The sequence below is a fragment of the Balaenoptera borealis genome (assembly GCF_965194805.1).
Source record: "Balaenoptera borealis genome assembly, chromosome: 2".
Classification (NCBI taxonomy): domain Eukaryota; kingdom Metazoa; phylum Chordata; class Mammalia; order Artiodactyla; family Balaenopteridae; genus Balaenoptera; species Balaenoptera borealis.
Genome location: NC_138867.1, coordinates 115,271,065 through 115,292,470, shown reverse-complemented (window position 1 = coordinate 115,292,470; position 21,406 = coordinate 115,271,065). Strand labels below are relative to the sequence as shown.

Genomic DNA, 21,406 nt, shown 5'->3' with positions numbered 1-21,406 from the left:
GCTCTTTATCTAAGAAAGACATCATCCATTGTCATATGTGTTGCAAATACAAATCCTTTCCTCAGTCTTTTGCCTTATATTTTTACTTAATATGTTTTCAATATCTACAAGTAAAGTTTTATGTGAGAATATCTTTCAAACTTTCCCTCTGTAGTTTTGAAACCTCTCCCAGGCCAAGATTATATAACTACTAATATTTTATTCTGGCTTTGACTATGTAATTTTTAAACATTAAATGCTTCAATTCCATTTAGAATTTATTTAGTTACATGGTTTGAGCTATGGATAAAATAGTGTATTGCTTACCACTTAGCCCAGCTAACTGGACATAAACTCAGCCCATAATGTCCCCTCTGAGAAACAACAACAGCAAAAATAGTCTATTCAGTTAGTCCACTGAAAGTTCATGTCACGGGGCGTGAGTACAAATGAAAGTCCCAAGAGACCCCAATAGTGAATCTAGCCATTATGGATGAGCCAAGACAATGAACCCAGCTTTTCCTTAAAGGAAGTCTTTGTTACTGCAACTCATTTTGCCCCATGATAAGAGGAAGCAAGGGCTATAGACACTCCCTAAAGAACTTAGAAGAGTTTGTTAAAAAGGCACAGTTTGGCTAAAATCCCTTCCTGCCCAGCCTGATGCAGAGATTATTGCTTTGGAGGGGGGTTACTTCCACTCAGGCAATCCCAGTGAGTCTGGGCCACTTGTAATTAGATTCTCCTGGAGGTCATGACCAAATTCAATTCCAGAGGTGAATCCTGAAGCTATGGAATAGAAATGAAACAGGTGTGCAGACTGTCTGATGCCCAGACAACAAACTGAACAGATCAGCATTCCAAGCCTTGGGGGTGGAGGTGGGGTGTTAGAGGAGGGGCAAAGGCATAGGTTTAGGGATCTGTAAATATTCTTCTTTTACTGGAACACATACTGCTTAGTGGGCTGGTTCTGTCCCCTCCAGATTATTAACACAGAATGCCTAAGGCAAGGCACCAGGGATAAATCACAGCTTAGTAACAAAATTCATAGCAAGAAGCAAATGAGAACAAAACGCATGCCGAATCTAGGCCATTTTCCCTATTCAAAATGCAGAAGGTTTTCCCTGGATGTGTTCTAGAATTGCTTAGAATTGCTTGCTTCATTTATGTCAGCCAAAGGTTTGTGGGGTTTTCCAAGGTAAGAAAGGGAAAATGAATTTCTGTTAAATGTCCCTCAGTTGGATGTATTATCCACTTCTTAAGTTGTTCCTGGTAAGTACATTATCCTGGACCAGTATCTGTCTGCCCAGCCCCTCTCTTGGACAGCGTGTCCTCTGGTTTTCACCTGACCCTGCTAGGAAGGGACCAAGTATCAGAGAAATTATGTTCTGCCATCTCCTTTCAGTTTTTATTTGGGGCTCATTGAGTGGTTTTAGATTCTCTCTGCCACTGTCCCCTTCCACTAGGGTGATAAATGAAAGATTGCTTCTTAATGGAAGGCAATACCTGCAGTGAATCATGCCCACACATTGAACGGCATCTTTTTCACACAACATGGGTGCTGCATCTCATGTGAGGAAAGTTTTCCCCCTTTCTCAGAATAGCATCAGGAGCTGGAGCTCTAAAATAATAGCTCGATACCCAGTCTTTATTTCTAAACCCCTAACTAAATTCCTGCTTACTAAAACTAAGATAAATTAAATATTCCAAACTCACAGATTTAAAAGAAAACAAAAACAAATAATGAGAACAAAAACTCAGTTCAGTGTTCAGTTTTCAGACTCTGAGATGCACAGGGAATGAGCAAACAGCTGGCTAGACACACACACACACGTACACCCACACACTCACACACACACGTACACCCACACACTCACACACACACGTACACACACACACACGTACACACACACACACACACACGTGTACTCTCTCTCACACAGGAGAGCTGAAAATTCATGCAAGTCAGTGTTGGACTTTTAGCCAAAGTGACAAGTACTAGTATTTTTGTACATCTTGTCAAATAAATGCCAATCCTTAAAAAACGCTGATTTTTCTCCCGAGATCTAGCTAATCCTGGCCATTTGTGGGTAAGTGCTAAAAATCTGAAATGTTAAAGAGAAAAAAGAAAGTGCTTTCTCATAATAGGACCCAAACTCTGGATGCAAACTAAAAGCCCTGCACTTAACCATTCAGATATTATCACACACAGGCATGTTCTAAACCACCCAACCAAAATCCAGCTTTCTAATTGAATTCTGTGTCACAAACCTGATATAGGGTCAGAGCCACAAAGTATAGACTGTAAAACGTGCTTGGACCTTACTCTTAAAACCAGTGTATTTGGTGACTTGATAATCTCAAGTGTCAAAGAGCAGTGTCCTAAAAGCCAGCTCTTCCCTGGGCGGCCCTTACAGTACATGCAGTGTCTACCTTGAGTGAGCTGCAGGGTGAGGTTTGGGCAGTTACCTGGTGAATTTGATCAACATGGACACATCAGACTCATCACTCTCATTCCTGAAAATTCATCCCCAGTTTAGAGCACCCGATATATGTGGCTGCAGCCAGGATGGTGGTAAAGCATAGTGGTTAGAAGGACCTGCTTTTGAAAACCTCTGACATGCCTGGATTTGCACCCACTTGCCAGCTGAGTGCTCCTGGGAAAGGCACGGAAGGCTCTGAGCGTCAGTACTTCCATCTGTCAAATGGAGGGAATAAGCCAGCCCACCACAGAGGTGGTCACGGGGCTTAAGGGTGCTGCCCTGTGTCAAATGCCCAGCAAGCCCCAGTCGCCAATGTTGCTGGCTCCATTAGCGAACACCATCCTCTTCCCTCTCCTGTGGGGCTGGGTAGTCTGAGAAAAGACACTCAAGAGACTATTGAAGGAAGAGTATGCTTTCTGAAGCTAATAACCTACACGGACAAACGTTTGCCCTGGTGGTTAATTTTAAATGTTTAAGTAATTGCAACAAGAAAAAAACTGATGCTGCAGCCGAGAGTCCCAATAAAAGGGTTGAATGGAAAAGAAAGAGCCTACCCTTTATCATGGTCTTTCAAAGTCTTCTTAGAAACCTGAATATCTCATGACTTCAGAGTACAGATACCAGCTAGCAGCCCCAGCCCTACTCCAGGGTAACCACTGATGTCTGGGTAGTGGCAACTCTCCTGTGAGAAGTGTCAGCAGATGCAAACCGCCTGAGAGGACTGTCTGTTTCCTTGTAGGGTTGAAGAAAGCTTCAAAACCTTATTTTGGTCCATCTTTGGCTTGTCTGAAGTGATCTCGGTGGTGCTGAAATATGACCACAAATTCATCGAGAACATTGGCTATGTTCTCTACGGCGTTTATAACGTCACCATGGTGGTCGTGCTGCTCAACATGCTAATAGCCATGATCAACAACTCGTATCAGGAAATTGAGGTAAGACCAGTTAACTGAAAATGCTCTCTCTCCCTGGGTTTAATTTGCATTGCTGTTTTCAGCAATGAGGGTAATGACGTCAGAAGCTCGTGTGTTATTAAATGTGAAGCCAGAACAGCAAACAACAGGCATTTTCCCTGGATCGCTCCAAGAAGCACTTCCAGTCAACCTGCCATGACACACGGCAGGCACCATGCATGCAATGGCCCAGTGAGGGCAGAAAGAAACAGGGTCACGAATCTTCCCTCTTTTACATGTGTCCCCTCGGGACAGCATGCAGGTGACCCAGGGCAAACTGGAATGACTGTTTCTTTCACCCTACATTCACTTCTGCCTCTCCCGAGTTATTTATTAAGTACCTACTGTATGCCAAGACTGTGCTAGGCACTGGCGATACAGAGATGACCAAGACACGATCTCTGCCCTTGAAGAGATTCTCACTCAGTCCAGTGAGAGAAAACAGATACATCAATCAACAAATTACGGTGCAGTGGGGCCAGCGCACCCAGAGAAGTCCCAGCAGGTGTAGGAGCTGCAGAATAGAGAGCGTGCGTGACGATGGGGGCGCCGAAGCTTGCAGAGGTGATACTTGAAGGCCGTTCAAAGACTGATTTTGCTAGACAAAGGAGTCAAGACAGTATATCAGGAGGCAATTTATCAAAATCTAAAATGCAAAAACCATGAACTATTGATTGCAGCCTTGTTTGGAACGGCAAGAGATGTAAAACAAACTAAAGGAGCATTGCTAGGAATCTAGTTAAATAGATTATGATGGATCTGAACAGAGGGAAACTGTGCAGCTTTTAAAAAGGATGAGGACTTTCTCTATATTCTGATGTGGAAAGGCCTCCAATTATAATGGTAAGTAGAGAAAAGGCAAGTTGCAGAACAATGTATATACTGTACTCTATGTAGAGAGGAAGCAAAAGGAACACGTATTCCTTTTTGATCATATAATCATTTGAAAAAGAAAAATAACCTGAAAGGGTACACAAGAAGAGCACAGCAAGGGGCGCGTGTTGAGAGGTGGGGGTTAGAGGTCATGGTGGGTGTACAGGCTTTCTCTTTATACGCTCTTGTGCTTAGAAATCATGTCATTGTTCTACCTATTAAAAGTCAAATAAATATATGCAACATTAAAACAAAATAAAATGCACTGACCCTTTGACTCAGCAAATCTGTGCGGAAATATGATTTTACATAGATGTTCATTAAAAGAAAAACTTGGAAATAGCCCATCAACATAGGAATATTTAAATAAACTGATATAGCATAGACTTTAAAATACTGTTTATAAACAATGAGAAAGACTTTTTTTGTGCTGACAGAGCAAATCTCTATGATATTAAGTGAAGAAATGCAAGCTGTAGAAAAATATCCATAGGCAAGTCTCATGTACGTAATAATACAAATGTGCAGATACAGAAAGCAAAGGTAGAAAAAGGGTATCCTCTGGGGAGGGGAGTGAAACAAGAAAGGAGATTTGAAAGGACTTTCGCATTTGCTTGGTATACCTCTGTACTTAAATCTTTTATAAGAAACAATTACTTGTGTATAGAAAAGAATTAAGACTTCCATGTATTTGTTTGCTAGGGCTCTCACAACAAAATATCACAGACTGGGTGCCTTAAATAACAAAAAGTTATTTTCTCACAGTTCTGGAGCCTAGAGGTCCAAGATCAAGGTACTGGAGGACTGATTTCTTCTGAGGCCTCTCTCCTTGGCTTGCCGATGACTGCCTTCTTGCTGTGTCCTCACAGGGCCTTTCCTCTGTGTATCTCTTCCTCTCCTTATGATGACACCAGTCATATTGGATTAGGGCCCCACCCCTACAGCCTCATTTAACCTTAATTACCTCTTTAAAGGCCCTTTCTCCAAAGATAATCACACTCTAAGATACTTATGGTCAGGGCTTCAACATATGAATTTTAGGGGGAAGCTTTGGTCCATAAAATCCCTCCAAAAAAGAGTATTCTAAACAGTAGGAACAGCATGTGCCAAGGCAGGGAGGGATAAAACAATGTGGTGTACTCAGCACTGTGCTGCAAGAGTGTAGACTGAGCAAGAAAAAGAGGTAAGAGGAGACAGGAAGAAGTGAGCCAGTGTGAAGCCTTAGTCTTAGCCCCCAGCCTCACCACCCTGCCACCCCGCCACCTACAGGAAAATGCAGCACTGTGTCAGCAGACAAACAACATATATATATATACATTTAAGTGTTTTACAGACTTGGTCACCTATGTGGATAATGAGCTGTTGCTAACTAACCTTCCCTGCCCTCCTGGGCCTCAGCTTCCCCACGTGTAAGAGAAACCAGATGGTGCCTGGAATACATGGGTCTCTGGAGCACTCACCCCAGGTGTTCTGCCCCATCCTATCGAGCACATTGTGCGTTGGTCCAAATGAACATAACGTGGGAAGTCACGTGGTTAGCATGAGTGATGCCCACTAGTTTGGGAGAGAAGTGAGCAAGCCCATGGCTTGTGACGTCCAGTTATCCACCACAGGGCGGTGCCAGGAGACAGAGAGAGCCCACTGCAGCCCACTGGGCGCTGGGCTTCTCCTTGTCTGGTGAGAGCAAATGTCCCCACTGTCTTACTGGTGATTCGTGTACAAGGACCCTGAGATCGGCTGCTGGGACGTGCCTAGCGTTCATGGTCACGATGAACCTTAATGAAGTACGTATTTGTAAGTTCTTACAGGAGAACACTTATTTATTCAACAGATCTTGAGCACCTAAGTCTGAATCCACAGACCTGCCTGCCTCTGTGCCTGCCCCACCCCACCCCCACCCATTGCCTTCCTGTAGGCAGACAGGCCTTCTCCCCCTGAGCAGCCCCAGCCATGCGTCCTGGCCCCCTGCCCTCTCCCCTCCTCGGGATCAGCCACTGCACATTAGCCCTCCCCACCTACATCCTCGCCCTCTCCCCCTCTCTAGCTAATCCTGCCTGTCAGCATTTAAATGCTTCTCTTGATCTTTTTTTTGTTTTAATAAATTTATTTATTTATTTATTTTTGGCTGCATTGGGTCTTCGTTGCTGCTCGCGGGCTTTCTCTAGTTGCGGTGAGCGGGGGCTATTCTTTGTTGTGATGTGCAGGCTTCTCATTGGGTGGCTTCTCTTGTTGCAGAGCGCGGGCTTCAGTAGTTGTGGCTCACGGGCCCTAGAGCACAGGCTCAGTAGTTGTGGCGCACGGGCTTAGTTGCTCCGTGGCATGTGGGATCTTCCCGGGCCAGGGCTCAAACCAGTGTCCCCTGCATTGGCAGGCAGATTCTCAACCACTGCGCCACCAGGGAAGTCCCATCTCTTGATCTTTTTAAAAAAAAAAAAAATAGTAACTACAAACAATCCTCCCTCCATTTCACTTTCCAGCTCTGAACCTCTTTGTCTCCTGTTCTTTACTGCCTACGAAGAATTGTTTACACTTCTCACTGCCTCTCCACTAATTAACTGCTACTCTTCTCCACCCCAGCCCACCCGCACTTGACCTGGTTGAGAACTACTCACCCCTTGGATCTCAGCTCAAATGCTAGCCCTCGGGGCAGCCTTCCCTGACCCCCAGGGCCAGGACCCCCAGCACCCAGCTCTTAGCCCAGCTCTAGATACAAAGAGCTGATGAGTTAACATACTCGTGTCATTGGCCAGGCTGCGTGTCCCAGGAGGGCAGGATTGCCATCCCCAGTACCTACCTAGCACAGCCCAGGCACACAGTAGGTGAGTGCTAGGTGGGCACATAGTAGGAGGTTTGCTGAGTGACTGAAGGTTGAACATCAGGCAATGTATTAAGCTATGGAGATACAAATAATACTTACTGAGGGTTTACTAAGTATCTGACATTGTTTTTCCTGCATTAACTTCTTTAACTCCCACAAGAGCCTATGAGGTAGGTACTATTATCCTCATTTTACAGATGAGGAAACTGAGGCCCAGAGCAGCTAAGTCACCTGCCATGGTTACACAGCTAGTAAGGAACAGAGGCAGGGTTTGAACACAGCCAGGCTTCGGAGCCTGTGCTCTCTCCACTGCATCACCCTTCCTCTCAGGTCGGCAGTCCCTCCCACACCTCTCTGCTGTACAGCCGAGACCAGGAATGACCCCTGCCCTCACAAAGCTTCCAGTCTAAACGACCTGTATAGCATGTCCCCATAGAGCAGGCCAGGTGCTGATGGGGTCTCAGTAAAAGCAAGCCTGCTGGTGATGACCTTATACTCTCCTGGCACATCCCAGCAGCTTCATGTGGGCCCCTGCTGGGCTCACAGCCCCTTGAAGTGTAGCTCGGGCCTGTGGGGAGAAAAGCCCACTGTGCACAGAGCACATATTCAGTGCCGACCTCAGGGCTACGGGAAGCAGGCTGTCACCATGAGCAGAGGAGCAAGCCCAAGACCACTACAGCCCAAGATGTACAGACCTACGTCACACAGCTAGTAAGGGTCTAGCTGATTCCAAACCCCACGCCTCTTTCCTGGCCTCAGTCTGCCCTCCTAGGACAGGGGCCCAAGGAGCCTCCCTACAGAAAACACACACCTGCTACCTCTCAGGGGGCCCCACTCAGCATTTCTGGCATTGCCACCAACTCAGAAGTAACAGATCTGCGCTTTAAATCTACCACCACCACCACTAGGGAAGAGGGCATGGCCAGACTACCTCCTGCCAGCTCGTCAGGTTTGCTCCCCTTAAATTACATACACTAGACCTCTTAACATCATTTGACAGCACTCTGACCAATGAGAAATACACTTTCTAATAGGAAACACATGATGGTGTCTGATATGGTAGCCACGAACCACATGCACTGAGCACTCGAAATGTGGCCAGTCCAAATTGAGATGTGCTATGAGTGTAGAATACATGCCAATTTTGAAGACTCAGTATGCCAAGAAAATCTGAGCTATCTCATAAATAATTTTTTTTTTAACTCTCTAGGAGTTAAGCCAGCATTTTATTTATTTATTTATTTTTGGCTGTGTTGGGTCTTCATTTCTGTGCGAGGGCTTTCTCTAGTTGCGGCAAGCGGGGGCCACTCTTCATCGCGGTGCGCGGGCCTTTCACCGTCGCGGCCTCTCTTGTTGCGGAGCACAGGCTCCAGACGCGCAGGCTCAGTAGTTGTGGCTCACGGGCCTAGTTGCTCCGCGGCATATGGGATCTTCCCAGACCAGGGCGCGAACCCGCGTCCTCTGCATTGGCAGGCAGACTCTCAACCACTGCGCCACCAGGGAAGCCCTCATAAATAATTTTTATAATGATTACATGTTGAAATGATAACATTTTGGATCTATCAGATTAAATAAAATACATCACTGATATTAATTTCACTTGTTTCATTTTACCTTTTATAATGTGGCTCTTAGAAAATGTAAATGCCCTCGTGTGGTTCTCCTTTGCGGCTGACGTTATGTGTCTGTTGGATAGCACTGCCTCTGATGGTGTGCTGTTGTTTTCCTTGCCTCACAGGAGGATGCAGATGTGGAGTGGAAGTTTGCCCGAGCAAAGCTCTGGCTGTCTTATTTTGATGAAGGAAGAACTCTACCTGCTCCTTTTAATCTAGTGCCAAGTCCTAAATCATTTTATTATCTCATAATGAGAATCAAGATGTGCCTCATAAAACTCTGCAAATCTAAGGCCAAAAGCTGTGAAAATGACCTTGAAATGGGCATGCTGAATTCTAAATTCAGGGTAGGTAGCGTGGGACTTATGGGGCTAGAGAGGCAGCAGGAGGGGGAGGGGGAGCTGTGTGTGTGTGATTCAGATGGTGCCCCTGATACAAGGGAAGTCAGGAGCCCGGACGGACCCCGTGCTTTTCAGAATCAGCCAGCACATCAGCAAGGCTGCAGCACCAGCAGGGGCAGCCGGCCGGCCGCAGTGCCCCTCGTCCTGCGGGCTGAGCCGGGACCCCACTGAGGGACGCCTTAGTGAACTCGGAAGCAGATTAGCTCTTCCCAGAAAGTATCTGCATTATGATGTCTGGGAAGAAAGGTTCCCTGCCCATTATCTCCCCCTCCTGGAGATTCTCAATTGTTAGCATATTAAAATCTCTGGGGAGTCTTGGAGGAAGGACACCCTCATCACTTTAACTGAGTGCTTTCCAAACAAAGCTGACCAAACGGTAATTTGTAACCCACTGACATCCTACAGAACTAGAGGCCCCAGGAACATGTTCTAGAAAGCCAAGCAGCAGTGGGTATAGTGACCTCCTGAGGGTCCTCATTTTAGAGACAGCCCCGTATGCAGGTCCTGTTCGAGTCCTAGCATGTATGTATGTACCATCATGTATCATGTATTATGTATTATATATTATGTGCTCTCTATTTTTTTCCCAGAAGACTCGCTACCAGGCTGGCATGAGGAATTCTGAAAACCTGACAGCAAATAACACTTACAGCAAGCCCACCAGATATCAGGTAACCACCCCTTTCCCAGGTATGGGCAGAAGTGGACTCCGTTAAGACACCGATTTAGTCACGTGGCTGTGTCACTCCCCCCAGAACACAGCTTCATTCCTTCCTTCATTCAACGAATATTTATTGAGTGCCTACTGTATGCCAGGCACCATGCTGCCTCCTGGGGATACAGACATGGTTCCCATCTTACTGGAACTTCCAGTCTATAGAGGGAGAGACATAATGAGCAAGTAAACACACAAATAAATATGTAACTTCAAATGGATAAAAGTGCCAAGAAGAAAACAATCAGATGTTAAAATGGAGAAAAATAGGGAGTCCCTGCTTAGATATGGCTGTCAGAGGATGTACCTTCAAGGAGAGGACAGTTAGCTAAAACCTCAGAGATGAGAAGGAGGCGGCCACGTGGGGCCTTTCAGGCAGAGGAAGAGCATCAGCAAAAGCCAGAGGGGAGAAGCTTGGTGGGTCCAGAGCAGCTAGAGCTCAGCGAGCAGGGGAGAGGGGAGGACGATGAGGTCAGAGTCGAAATCAGGGGGCTGGAGCAAGGGCAGGAGGTGGATTTTACTCTGATGTACCTAGGAAGGCAGTGGGAGGAGTCTAACTTGGGGGAGGGAGAAGATGATAAAATTTTATTTGTGCTTTAAGAAGACTAGCTAACTGCTATAATGAGAAGAGACCGGTGAGGACAAGAGTGGAAGCAGGGAGACCAGTGAGGAGGATGTGACAGTCATCCGGGTACAAGGAAGGGCGACTTGGAGTGTGAGAAGGGTGAGGGAGAAAAACTGACTGACTCAATATACGTTTGGGATGCATCGCCAAAGGGACTTGACGCAAACCAGTGGGTGCGTGGTAGGGAGAGGCAGGCACGCAGGATGGCTCCCAGGGATCTGTCTTAAGCAACCAGGTGGATACTGATGCCTTCGGTAAGCACCTGACCTTAGACTGCCAGCCGGCAAAGTCTGTTGTTATAAAAGTTAGGAGAACTTTTATGCTTACAGATCTTGCTTTGCTTTTGGAAATTAATGCAAAATCTCTGTATCCGTTTGCATCAGCCAGTGATAAATGGTTACTACAGGTTATTGATTATAAAAGTGCTGGCCATTCTTTTCCTGCTTTCCCACTCCCAATGACCAGCAGTTTTACCCATGCTGACCATTTCCTATCAGATGTAAATCTGAAGCTGTCCTGAGTGTTCCTTCAGGCCAAGGTGATATGACCCTGGTGCCAGCATCCCCGAGGGAGCCATTACAGACTTAGCATGTTCCAGACACAGGTCTCTGATTGAATCTGCAACCATATTTCAGAAGCTAGCTGTGCAGTTACGAGGAGTTAAGTGTACAATTAAGAAACAGCCCATCCCTCGTAGCACTTATAGTTTTATCAGGTGACATGGGCTAAAAATTGGCAGAGGGCAAGTCTTGTCTTTAATTGTGCACAAAATTGGACCTGACCAGTTTGATCTGCTTTGAGTTATTTTACAGGACAAATCCTTTGGTCAGGGGAAGGATTTTTATTTCTCAGCTTCTCGGAGAGAAGTAGAGATTATCTGTGCCACAGAAAAGATAGAAAACCCTAACAGGGGCTTCCCTGGTGGCGCAGTGGTTAAGAATCCGCCTGCCAATGCAGGGGACACAGGTTTGAGCCCTGGCCCGGGAAGATCCCACATGCCGCGGAGCAACTAAGCCCTTGTGCCACAACTACTGAGCCTGTGCTCTAGAGCCCGTGAGCCACAACTACTGAGCCCATGTGCCACAACTACGGAAGCCCACGCGCCTAGAGCCCGTGCTCCCCAACAAGAGAAGCCACCGCAATGAGAAGCCTGCGTGCCACAACTAGAGAAAGCCCGCGTGCAGCAATGAAGACCCAATGTAGCCAAAAATAAAATAAATTAGTAAAAAAAAAAAAAAAGAAAAGAAAACCCTAATGGATTAGGGCCAGATCTCTCCTGGGTTTTGAGCAGAATCAGCAGCTGACATCAAGGAAGGCAGCTGATGTGGTGAATGTCTATACCCAGGATGGATCCTTTATGAACGAGGACACGTTCCAGAGCAGTCTTGAGCAATCCCATTTCTGTCTTTCATCCTCACTGGCTGAGTCCCTGCAGCCTTCAGTCTCCCGGAGAGCTTCCTGCTATGATTACACAGATTAGCCGGTTTGCAGCTTCAGGCTACTGATGGCCTGGGAAAGCAGGCTCACCCTGTATTTTGTGAATCCAGCAAGAAAAGCCTGGGGCGACTTATTCAAATCGTTGTCACCAGAAAGAAGACAGAAAAACTGGGCCAGTGGGCGTCAGAGGGAGAGGGCTGAGAGGACAGTGGGTGGAGCAGAAAGCATCTTGCATTTGTACATTCGCACCTTGCTCAGTCCTTCAAGGTCAAGTCTGGGCATCTTCCTGAGCTATCATCTGCTCCAATAGGAGTAAACATTGAGTTGACACAGAAAGGCAGCTGGAGCAGACTAGACACTAGGGCATGTGCGAGAGGCAGGATCTGTAACCCCCACTGAACAGCTGAGGGAATTCAGGCTTCGTGGCAAAGGTCACACGGATGGTTGAAGTGAGATCTGTCTGACTCAGAAGGGCACCCCTCTTGCACCCCATCACGCTGCCAGGGCACTGGCCCCTTACTCCTCTTCACAGTGTCGGAACCTGCCCTGTTTGTGTCTGACAGCCACTGGGAAGAGCTCTATCTGAGCCTGGCGGGGAGGAAGCTAGGAACGGAAGGTGCTTTTGCTATCACAGGGCAGCAACCGGTACAGAATGAAGGATTTGGGCAGGGATCTAAAACTGGCTCAACTGATTTCTTGGGCCCACTGGTGGCCTTCCACGCTGTATTGCTTTCCTCTCAAAGCAACTTCCAAAAGTGCCAAGAATGTGAGGAGCCCAGCTCACGCCCTCTTTCTTACCATCCAGGCTGCACCCACAGCCTTCATCTCTCGGAGCATGTATGCTGTCAGCCTCTCACTGTCGAGGTTCTGAGACATTCTGGAGCGATCCCGATAAGATAAAAGCCCCGTCGTTGATACATGTGTAGTTGTTAAGCTTGTTTCCTTTGTGTCTCTAGTGGATCTGGCTGATTGCTCAACCTTAGCATGTTGGGTGTTTATTTTAAGCTTGTCATTCCTTCAACTTATTAGGGCTCTCTGTTATAAGGGAAGGCAGTTCCTCCAAACTTCAGAGGCTCTCTGTGCTTTGCTTTTCTTAGGCTTCCAGGGATCTGAATTGTCATTTTTCACAAAATTGCTTCCTTGCTTTTGTAATTTTTTTTTTTTTTTTCCAATCTGGGCTCTGTGGACATGAGACCAAGCAATGGAACAAAACCATGATACCAGCAAAATGGCCAAAGTGTGCTTCCTATCAAAGCTACCCTTGACCCGTTCCAAGATCTGGCATGTCCACCTGTTGGGGTGTGTACAGACTTCATATACTCAGTCTCTGAGGATACATTTCATTCATGGGCAAAGCAGACAAGCTGCATCACAAATGAATCGTAGAACCTAGGCACAGTCCATCACTGAAATAAGCCCCAACTTTTATGATGCAATCCCTTCCCCAAAGCCCAGTGGGGAGTCCTCCCTTTTGCCTTCTAGATGACCTTTTCTGTAGAGATTAAAGCCAACAGGATAGACAGCTTGCCAACGCTGATTTCTTCCACTCTGGGGTCTGATAAACCCCAGTTTAACAAATGACTTGTCCTGTGATCCATTTTGCCCATTCTCTTCCAAATGTTCCTCAATGTCTCTGTTCCTAGGTGGCGGCATTGCTTTCCTCTGGATGCTAATTGGTTTGCCACATTCAGCATGTGTATTCTCTTCCTTGTCTCTGTCCTCAGCTGCCCTGGCTGCACAGAGCGGTCCCTTCCATCCCCTCCTCACCAGCAGCAGCCAGAGGCCACCTGGCTCTTGGAGTCTGGGCAGGGGAACTGTGTGCCTCCCTGCCTGGATGTGGGTCTCAGTGTCACAACCATTCTTACCCATCGGGCACCTCAGTATTAGTTATTTTTCCTGAGTAAGATCACCGAATATATCTCTCCAGTACTTGCTAAATGCCTCAGGGCAAAGTGGGCCAAGTTGGCACTGACAAGGGCGTGTTAATTTGGGGAAAAAGTTTATTATCTCCATGAAGTGAAAACTCTATGGAAGCTGGCCAGGAAGGGTCGCAAACTCATCACAAAGGACCGTGCTTTTCCTCCACATAGTGAAGTAGGGGAGGCTTTTGATGTCCATCTTTTCTGCAAACAGAGGTCCTCTGTAGCATCCACGTTAAGAGAACTTTGGTCATTTTCTAACCATTTCAGACTTGCCAGGGACGAGACTGGCATCTTGCTCCCACAGATCCCAAGTGGTCTAACATGCATGTGCCAGAGGGGAGGCTAGGTCCTCATCAGAGCATGAAGTCTCTAAGCAACCAACAGGTGGTCACACTGTTCTCCCTTAAGGTACATGTCACTCCTGGGAGTGAACCGGGGTGCGGAGGAAGGTTAGAGGCTCCCTGCGTGTCTGCCATGCTCACGCGATTCTGCTTCCGTATTAAACCTCTAAAATCCTAATCTGTGGTGAGAGGCTTAAAAGCAAACCCTTGCTGCTCTCCCCTTGGAGCTGCAGGTCTGCAGAAACCACAGCTCAGATCAAGCATGCCAGGGTTCAAGAGCAAGCCTTGGGCATTTAGGACAATGACATACCAGTGACCCTCTTCTTCTGCGGGCTAACAATCCATCCTCTGAAATCTAGCTGAGGCTTCTTCTTGCATAAAAGACTTTGTGCTTTGTAAAGGACAGATTGGTACCCAGAAGCGGTCCAAGCCCCCTGTGACCAACAGGAGCTAGTTTCCTGCATCTCATCTCCAAAACCATCGTGCACTTAACCTTTTTCTGAAGCTTGGACGAAGCCTCAGCTTTGGTTTCCATTTTGGTTAAATCCCAGATCTGCCACTTTCTGGCTGTGTGACCCTGGAGAAGTCACCTCGCTCTCTGAGCCTCAGTGACCTCATCTGTAAATGGAGACGACAACCCCCATCTCACCTGGTTTCTGGGAGGATTCCATGAGGTCATTTTGTCAAGGAGGATAACACAACTCCTGGGCTGCAGGAAGTACTCAACAAATTTGCATTAATAATAAACACATACTATGAAATCTTTTAAAGTCATCAGTTTAATCATGTTGCACTAAAACACAATGTGCACATGAAGCCAGGAGGATGACAGTTGCTGCCGTAGCTATGAAAGGATTCTGCTCAGCTCCATCACAGAAAAGGGAGCTCTCCACTTCCACTCTCTGGCTTATAATTTTACGTCGTAAATATACAGTCTGTTTAATTGATGGATCCAGAAATGGAAGGACCTCTAATTCTTGATGTTTTCCTTTAAAAAGGCAACAAACTTTAACTAGATCCCTTTGTCTTATGTCAGTCTGAAAGTGTGCAGTAGAATACTTCCAAATTTCTTATTCAGTAGGAATGTCAGATACTTGGGTATCTGGTTTGTTGGGGTTTTTCCTCCATGAGAACTGGTTCAGGACAAAGTTTATTTTGTTTTGTTTTTCCAATTCAAAGTGAAAAGAGCATCATTGAGTCCCACAAAAGGCACAGATTCTTAAAACTTAGGTAACCTGCCTTATTGACTATGAGGACATCAGTGAGAAATCTAGCATTGCAGTTTAACCACCAACAGGACAAGACCCAGGCCTCTCAGAGAAGGAGCAGCACGAAGGCAACTCGCTAATGAACTGTTCAGCCTGAAATTAGAGCACGACACAAACCACAGAGCCAAGCGGACCACCAGCAGGGGCTGAGGAGGGGCAGAAGTGGCCCACATGAGCTGGCTCAGAGCTCAGGGTCCCGGGACACTGAATCATGGAATCACAGGGCTGGAGACGCCTCCTTGGCGAGGTTGTCACCATTAAAGGCCCCGAGGGAACCACCGGTTGGTGATAATAATGAGATCAATCCTCCAGCTCTCTGCATCCCGTCAGCTCACTTCTCTTCTACTTGCAAGAAGCTTTTCCTGAGCCCAGGTAGTCAGAGAGAACTTAGCCACCTGCTTGACCTCACACAGCAAAGCTGGGGACAGAATTCGGGGCCCTTCAACCTAGCAAATGCCACCTCTGTCCCCTCGGTCCTCAGAGTGAGCAGGCAAGTCGGTCACCAGAAGGGACGCCGAGGAGCAAGGAATCCCCCCCTTCACGGTGCTGCTTGGCTCCTACAGATTCAGAAGGCTCGGCCACCAGAACATTTTTAGATCCTGCGATATCACAGTAACCCTGGAACGACTAACTGGCAAAATCCAAAGTTCACCGCCTGCAGTCTTTCTTACACTTGGCTCTATTCTTGGTGGCTCTTAAGTGTTCCTTCCTGCCTCCTTGGCTTATAGAATCTGGTATCTGCAGAATAAGTGGGACCTCCAACGTGACTCGACAGTGTGACAGCGTCGGGCGGGTGGTGAGACTTCAGGGAAGCGGTATCTTGGCCAACCCTCCCAAGGCTGTCTCTGTCTCTGCCTCTGGTGGGAATTTTCCAAAGTACAGTGGACTGGTCCTCCGTGCCTGGCCCTGACTGTGGGCTACGTGAACCTCCTCTCCTCCCCAGCAGCTTGACGGAGGCAGCTCCACCGGGGCTGGCCTGCTAAGATTTCCTTACTGCCCCGTGATCGCATCAGTTGTTGAAATACAAGAAAGTGTTTCGGAGCTCAGGCCCCGAGAAGAGGGCATGATGGGCTAAGGTCACAAAGGCCAGGGTAGAGGCAGGCCCAGGACCCTCAAGCAGCGCCCGTGGATCTCAGGTGATTCTGTCTCTCTGCGTGGCTGGGCCTTCTGCCACTGAGAGTACGCTGTTTTCACATCCCGGGCTCAGGTGCTATTGAATCCAGAGGTACTGGAGCCTTCCCCACTAGGCAGGGCACCCCTTCAAAGTGAGGCATCAGACAAGGGAGGACCCCCAGTGCTGACAGGCGCTCTGCAGGAGGGAAGGCACTCACACCTACAGCACACGAGCTGCCTCTGCTCACCTGGGCTGGTTTGATCCCTTCCTTATGTTCACATTTCAGAAAATCATGAAACGGCTCATAAAAAGATATGTCCTGAAGGCCCAGGTGGATAGAGAAAATGACGAAGTCAATGAAGGTAAGCGATTGGATTCATTTGCCGTAGGGCGGAAGCCAGACGTGGTCTCACCAGGCTAAAGTCAAGGTGTTGGCGGCGGGGCTACATCCCTGTCTGGAGGCCCTGGGGAGGCTCGTTGGGCTGTTGGCAGAATTCAGGTCCACAGAGTTGTAGGACTGGGGTCTCTGTCCCCTGGCTGACCATCAGCTGGGGCTGCCCTTAGCTCCGACCTTAAAGCCGCCCCCCAGTCTTTGCATGTAGCGCCTCCACCTCAGCACCAGCAACAGGGCGCGGAGCCCCGCTCACACAGTTGTTCTGCCTTGTGCGGTCACGGCTGCCGTGAGTCGGCCTCATGTCCCTGGAGCTCAGGATGGCCCCAGATTCTTCATGCCCTGAGCACACATACAGACAGCAGCAGACCGTACACCTCTTTCAGATCCTGCGGCAGCCCCGGTTCTAGCTAGCTCTGTCCTGTCTAACCTCCTGGCTCTCAGAAGCTACCAACCAGCAGTTTCTCAAAGAATCCCCCACCTCAGAAGCACTTGATAAAAATGCGGATCTAGAGCCCACCCAGACCTAATGAATCGGCATGGCCTGGGGGTCTGCATCGTGATAAGGGTGGCAGGTCATCCTGATGCACACTGAAGTTTGCAAACTACATTATTTTCCCTGTGTGGGTTATTTTCCAGTCTATTTTAAGCAGTGACTCTTAAACGAAAAGCAAATTACCATACACCAGGTAATTAATCTTCATGAGACACCTGGGACAAGTATTTGCTACCTAGAAAGAGCCTCCTCCAAGAGTGAACGTACGAAGTCTCTCCCTTGCCAGGACCCCAGGGGCCTCCCGAAGGAGGCTAGTCAGTTAGTGACCCTCTGCTTCATCCTGGGACATCCACAGTGCGGCCTCAAGGTCAGCAATGACCGAATGACCCCGGGGCTGACACTGTCTAGGAGCCGAGCAGCAGCCCACCTACCCACCCCTACTGTTGGGTCTCAAATACAAAACTGCCGGGTGTCATGGCAGCTAGCTCCCCACAGTGTGTAACGTGATTGACAGGGATGTGACTGATTATAGAAGGCGGGGCTGCCCAGGTTCACGCCACTAGAATCACACCGTGAAACTGGGGCTCAGCGAAGCCCCCATGGAAGGAAAATAGGGGATGTATGCCTTTGTCAAAACTGGCCAAACTGTACCTTTAAGACCTCTGCATCTTCTGTGTATAAGGCATACTTAAAAAACACGTATGACTAATGTGACCCCAGGCAGTGGACTCCCACTTGAGCCAAGTCCAGTATCTCTCAAACCAGGAGAGAACCTTTCGACTCCCCTTTGTGGTTAATAAGAAGATTCCCACAGCCCAGGCCCATGTGGATTTCTAACCACATGGTTCGCTGTGGAAAGAAGTGGAAGACGCTACCTGTGGTCCCTTGCTAACGAAAGAGGAGAAGGCAGGCCTACCGTGGTGCACCGGTGAGGGGTGCTGCTGGCGTGGTGCGGACAGACCCTGCTCCTGCGAGGCGGCCTGTACTCCACGGCCGCAGTCACTGTGCTAAGCTGATCCCCTCAGACACTTGGGAGTTTCTCCTCCCTGCGACGACAGAACAAAACACGGAGCATGATGAGAAAAAAATGTTTCAGTTAACAAGGGTGTTGCTTAGAGTCTGGAAATCTGCTTCTGATGGCTCCAAAACCAGCATTCTACCAATCGTGATAAAATAGGTGTTAGCAGTTCACAACCCTGATCTTGATTCTTCCATCTACCTCAAACCCTTAATGGAGAGCGTGACCAGGAATGGGAGGAGAGGGGTCTTAAGCAGATGAATGGTCCTTCGTCGGTAGAAGCTGAGTGGGATTTAGGTCAAAACAGAGCTCCCGTCCCCTCACCTCCACCCTTGGTGGGCTGGACCAGTAGCCTGACATTCTGTGGGAAGGATGCACGCCCCAAATGCCTATGGGATGAGCCCCTTCAGCGGGCTCATCTCACCAAAATCTCATCTGTCCTTGCAGGCGAACTGAAGGAAATCAAGCAAGATATCTCCAGCCTGCGCTATGAGCTTCTTGAAGAGAAATCTCAAGCTACCGGCGAGCTGGCAGACCTCATCCAACAGCTCAGTGAGAAGTTTGGAAGGAACTTAAACAAAGACCACCTGAGGGTGAACAAGGGCAAAGACATTTAACAGCCTGCATCGGCACCTGTGACTTCTACCAGCATTCCAAGGCCAGGTGGGATGCCCTGGCCACCAGCCCTGGTGGGGAGGGGCCTGGGCCACTCCTCTAGGACTGTAAGGGGACCAACTGGCTCTGTCCTGACCAGCCTTGCTGACATCTGCAGCCCAGTGGCCTGCCTGGACCCAGAACTGTTGTGAATCTAGGCTGTTGGGTGAGAAACTAGACCACAGGAGGAGGGGAGGAAGTGCCCCCCCGATGCATGTGACACCTTCAGTCCAGTCACAGTGACATAGGTCCCTGTGAGCAGCGCAGGCAAAGGCCATCTCGGATGCACACTCGTGCCCTCCCACTGCACACGGACCGCAGCGCTGTCTGCATCCAGGAAGCCAAACCACCTCATCCCGTGCAGCCCTGCTCACTCCCTCCCCGCCACCCACACACATCCAAAGGAACTGGGAGGTGACCTGTGATCTATTCTTAAGTGCCAGATGAGAACACAGATAGCCTAATAGCAAAATCGCTCTATTTGTTTATATCAAAAAAAAGGTTTAAAAATCCTAAATCAAAAATTGTACTGTAGGTAGCACTGTTCAGAGAACAACGACAAAATCCAAATGATGTATTTTTACCTTTATTAAAATTATCTTGTATTTACTATTTTTACCTGAAATGGAAAGAAATAAAATTACCTCATAATAGCCTGGGGAGCCTCTGTGGCTGCGCTGCCCTCTTGTTGTCCTGCGTCCTCTCTGGAGGTGGCCTTGGGCATCTGCTGCTCCGGGAGGAGAATGAGCAAGTGGGAGGGGGCAGGTACCAACCATGGGGGTCACGCAGCCAGGACCCCCACCTCCAAGCGTCTCCTCCTGTCCCCAGACCTAGTGACCCCAACCTCCCCAAGGTCAGGAAGGAGGCAAAGGAAATGGTGAGGGAAGCGGAACATTTTCTCCCGTCCCACCTCTCCCGCTCTCCCCCTGAGTGGCAGGGGAAACTTTCCTGCCTGAAAAACTTCCTTTCCTGGTGAAAAGGAGCCTAAAATCTTTCCGGCGGGGCCTAGGTGTGAGTAGGGAGAGCAGCCACCAGAGGGCGCCCCAGTCCCGAGCAACGCCCATTCTGAGCGGGCTAGAGAAGATGCCGCTGGGCCCCAAGGATCACTTACTAGTAACACCGGCTGGATGTGCTGAGTGAGCACTTGCTGTGTACCAGGCACTGTGCTGAGGGCTCTGCATGCATCAGTCCACTGAACCATCACAGCAACCCTATGAGGAGAAAGAGGATCGGGTCATAAATTCAGATGCCTTGCAGACAACCTGGATGGGCCAAACAGGTGTGTATATGAGCGTTTCCCATATGCATATGTATGAGGAGACTTGTGTTTTGTGATATGCAGTATATCTTCAGAGATAAAATTGTTTACTTAACTCTGCTCTAAGAAAAGTGCAGATCAACTGGGGTGATAAACAGAACTGAATTGGTCCCAGCATTGAGGGGGCGGGAAGAGGCCCTGACAACCCAGACAGCCACGCCCTACCTAAAGCGGGCATAGACGCCAAGCCCAGCTAATCGTTGCCGTAAGGAATGCAGGCCCAGTTTTGCCAAATCTTCCCCATTTCTAGGGGGAAAAAAGCCCACATTTGTTAGGCCTTGGCAGCCAAGATGGGTGACTGGAGAAGCTGCCCTGAAATGTGACTCCAACCCAGGGCTTCCTGGCACCGGTACCCAGTGCTCAGCAAGAAGGAAGCAGAGGCGTCCGACAGGGATCGGGGGCACATGTATGTGCAGGGGGCTTTACGGATGTAAACTCTGGTCCAAGAGTTTTTCCCCTGGGGTCTATGTGAGGGTCCATGGATGGATTTCAAAGAACCTGCAAATCCTGAAGTGCCCATCAAATTGTGAGCTTGTCTTTGTGAGGGTGCGTTGTTACAGAGAGAATACCTGCAGCTTTTCTCAAATGCTCATCCATGCTCCACCCACCCACCCCCAAAAGGCTGCAGATGATGACTGAATCCCTTCAGCAGAATTTCCCGAGTCCCTTGCTAAGTACTGGGGATGAGACACATATGTGTCCAGTGGGGGATAAATCAACTACTCTTCCCACAAAGCACATCAGCCTCCCTAACCAGGGGACAAATTACCAACACTTGTGGAAGATTTCCTTTCAGATCCCTCACTTATCATCATCAGAATGCTAATAAACATTTCTAAGATGCATTATTCAATTTCCCTATCTGCCTTCTACCAGAGGCAGCTGGCAACCCTATTTTTCAAATCCTGGGGTGCCCTTTTCCTATCAAACCCAAGTCTCCAATTTGACCCTTAAGGAGATAAAGGAAAACAAGTCCCACTAAGTAACTGA

At 48.3% G+C, this 21,406-nt stretch overlaps 1 protein-coding gene across 1 annotated transcript in view; it reads left to right on the top strand.

Moving 5' to 3' along the window:
* The window catches only part of TRPC7 (transient receptor potential cation channel subfamily C member 7), a 69,336-nt gene extending 49,354 nt beyond the window's left edge, over positions 1–19,982 (top strand). Inside the window, exons 5-9 of the mRNA XM_082379663.1 lie at positions 3,199–3,394; positions 8,842–9,063; positions 9,708–9,788; positions 16,826–16,901; positions 18,892–19,982. Coding sequence (XP_082235789.1) covers positions 3,199–3,394; positions 8,842–9,063; positions 9,708–9,788; positions 16,826–16,901; positions 18,892–19,061 — 745 coding nt within the window. The 3' untranslated portion in view covers positions 19,062–19,982. The remainder of the gene's footprint in view (positions 1–3,198; positions 3,395–8,841; positions 9,064–9,707; positions 9,789–16,825; positions 16,902–18,891) is intronic.
* The last annotated feature ends 1,424 nt before the right edge of the window (positions 19,983–21,406 follow it).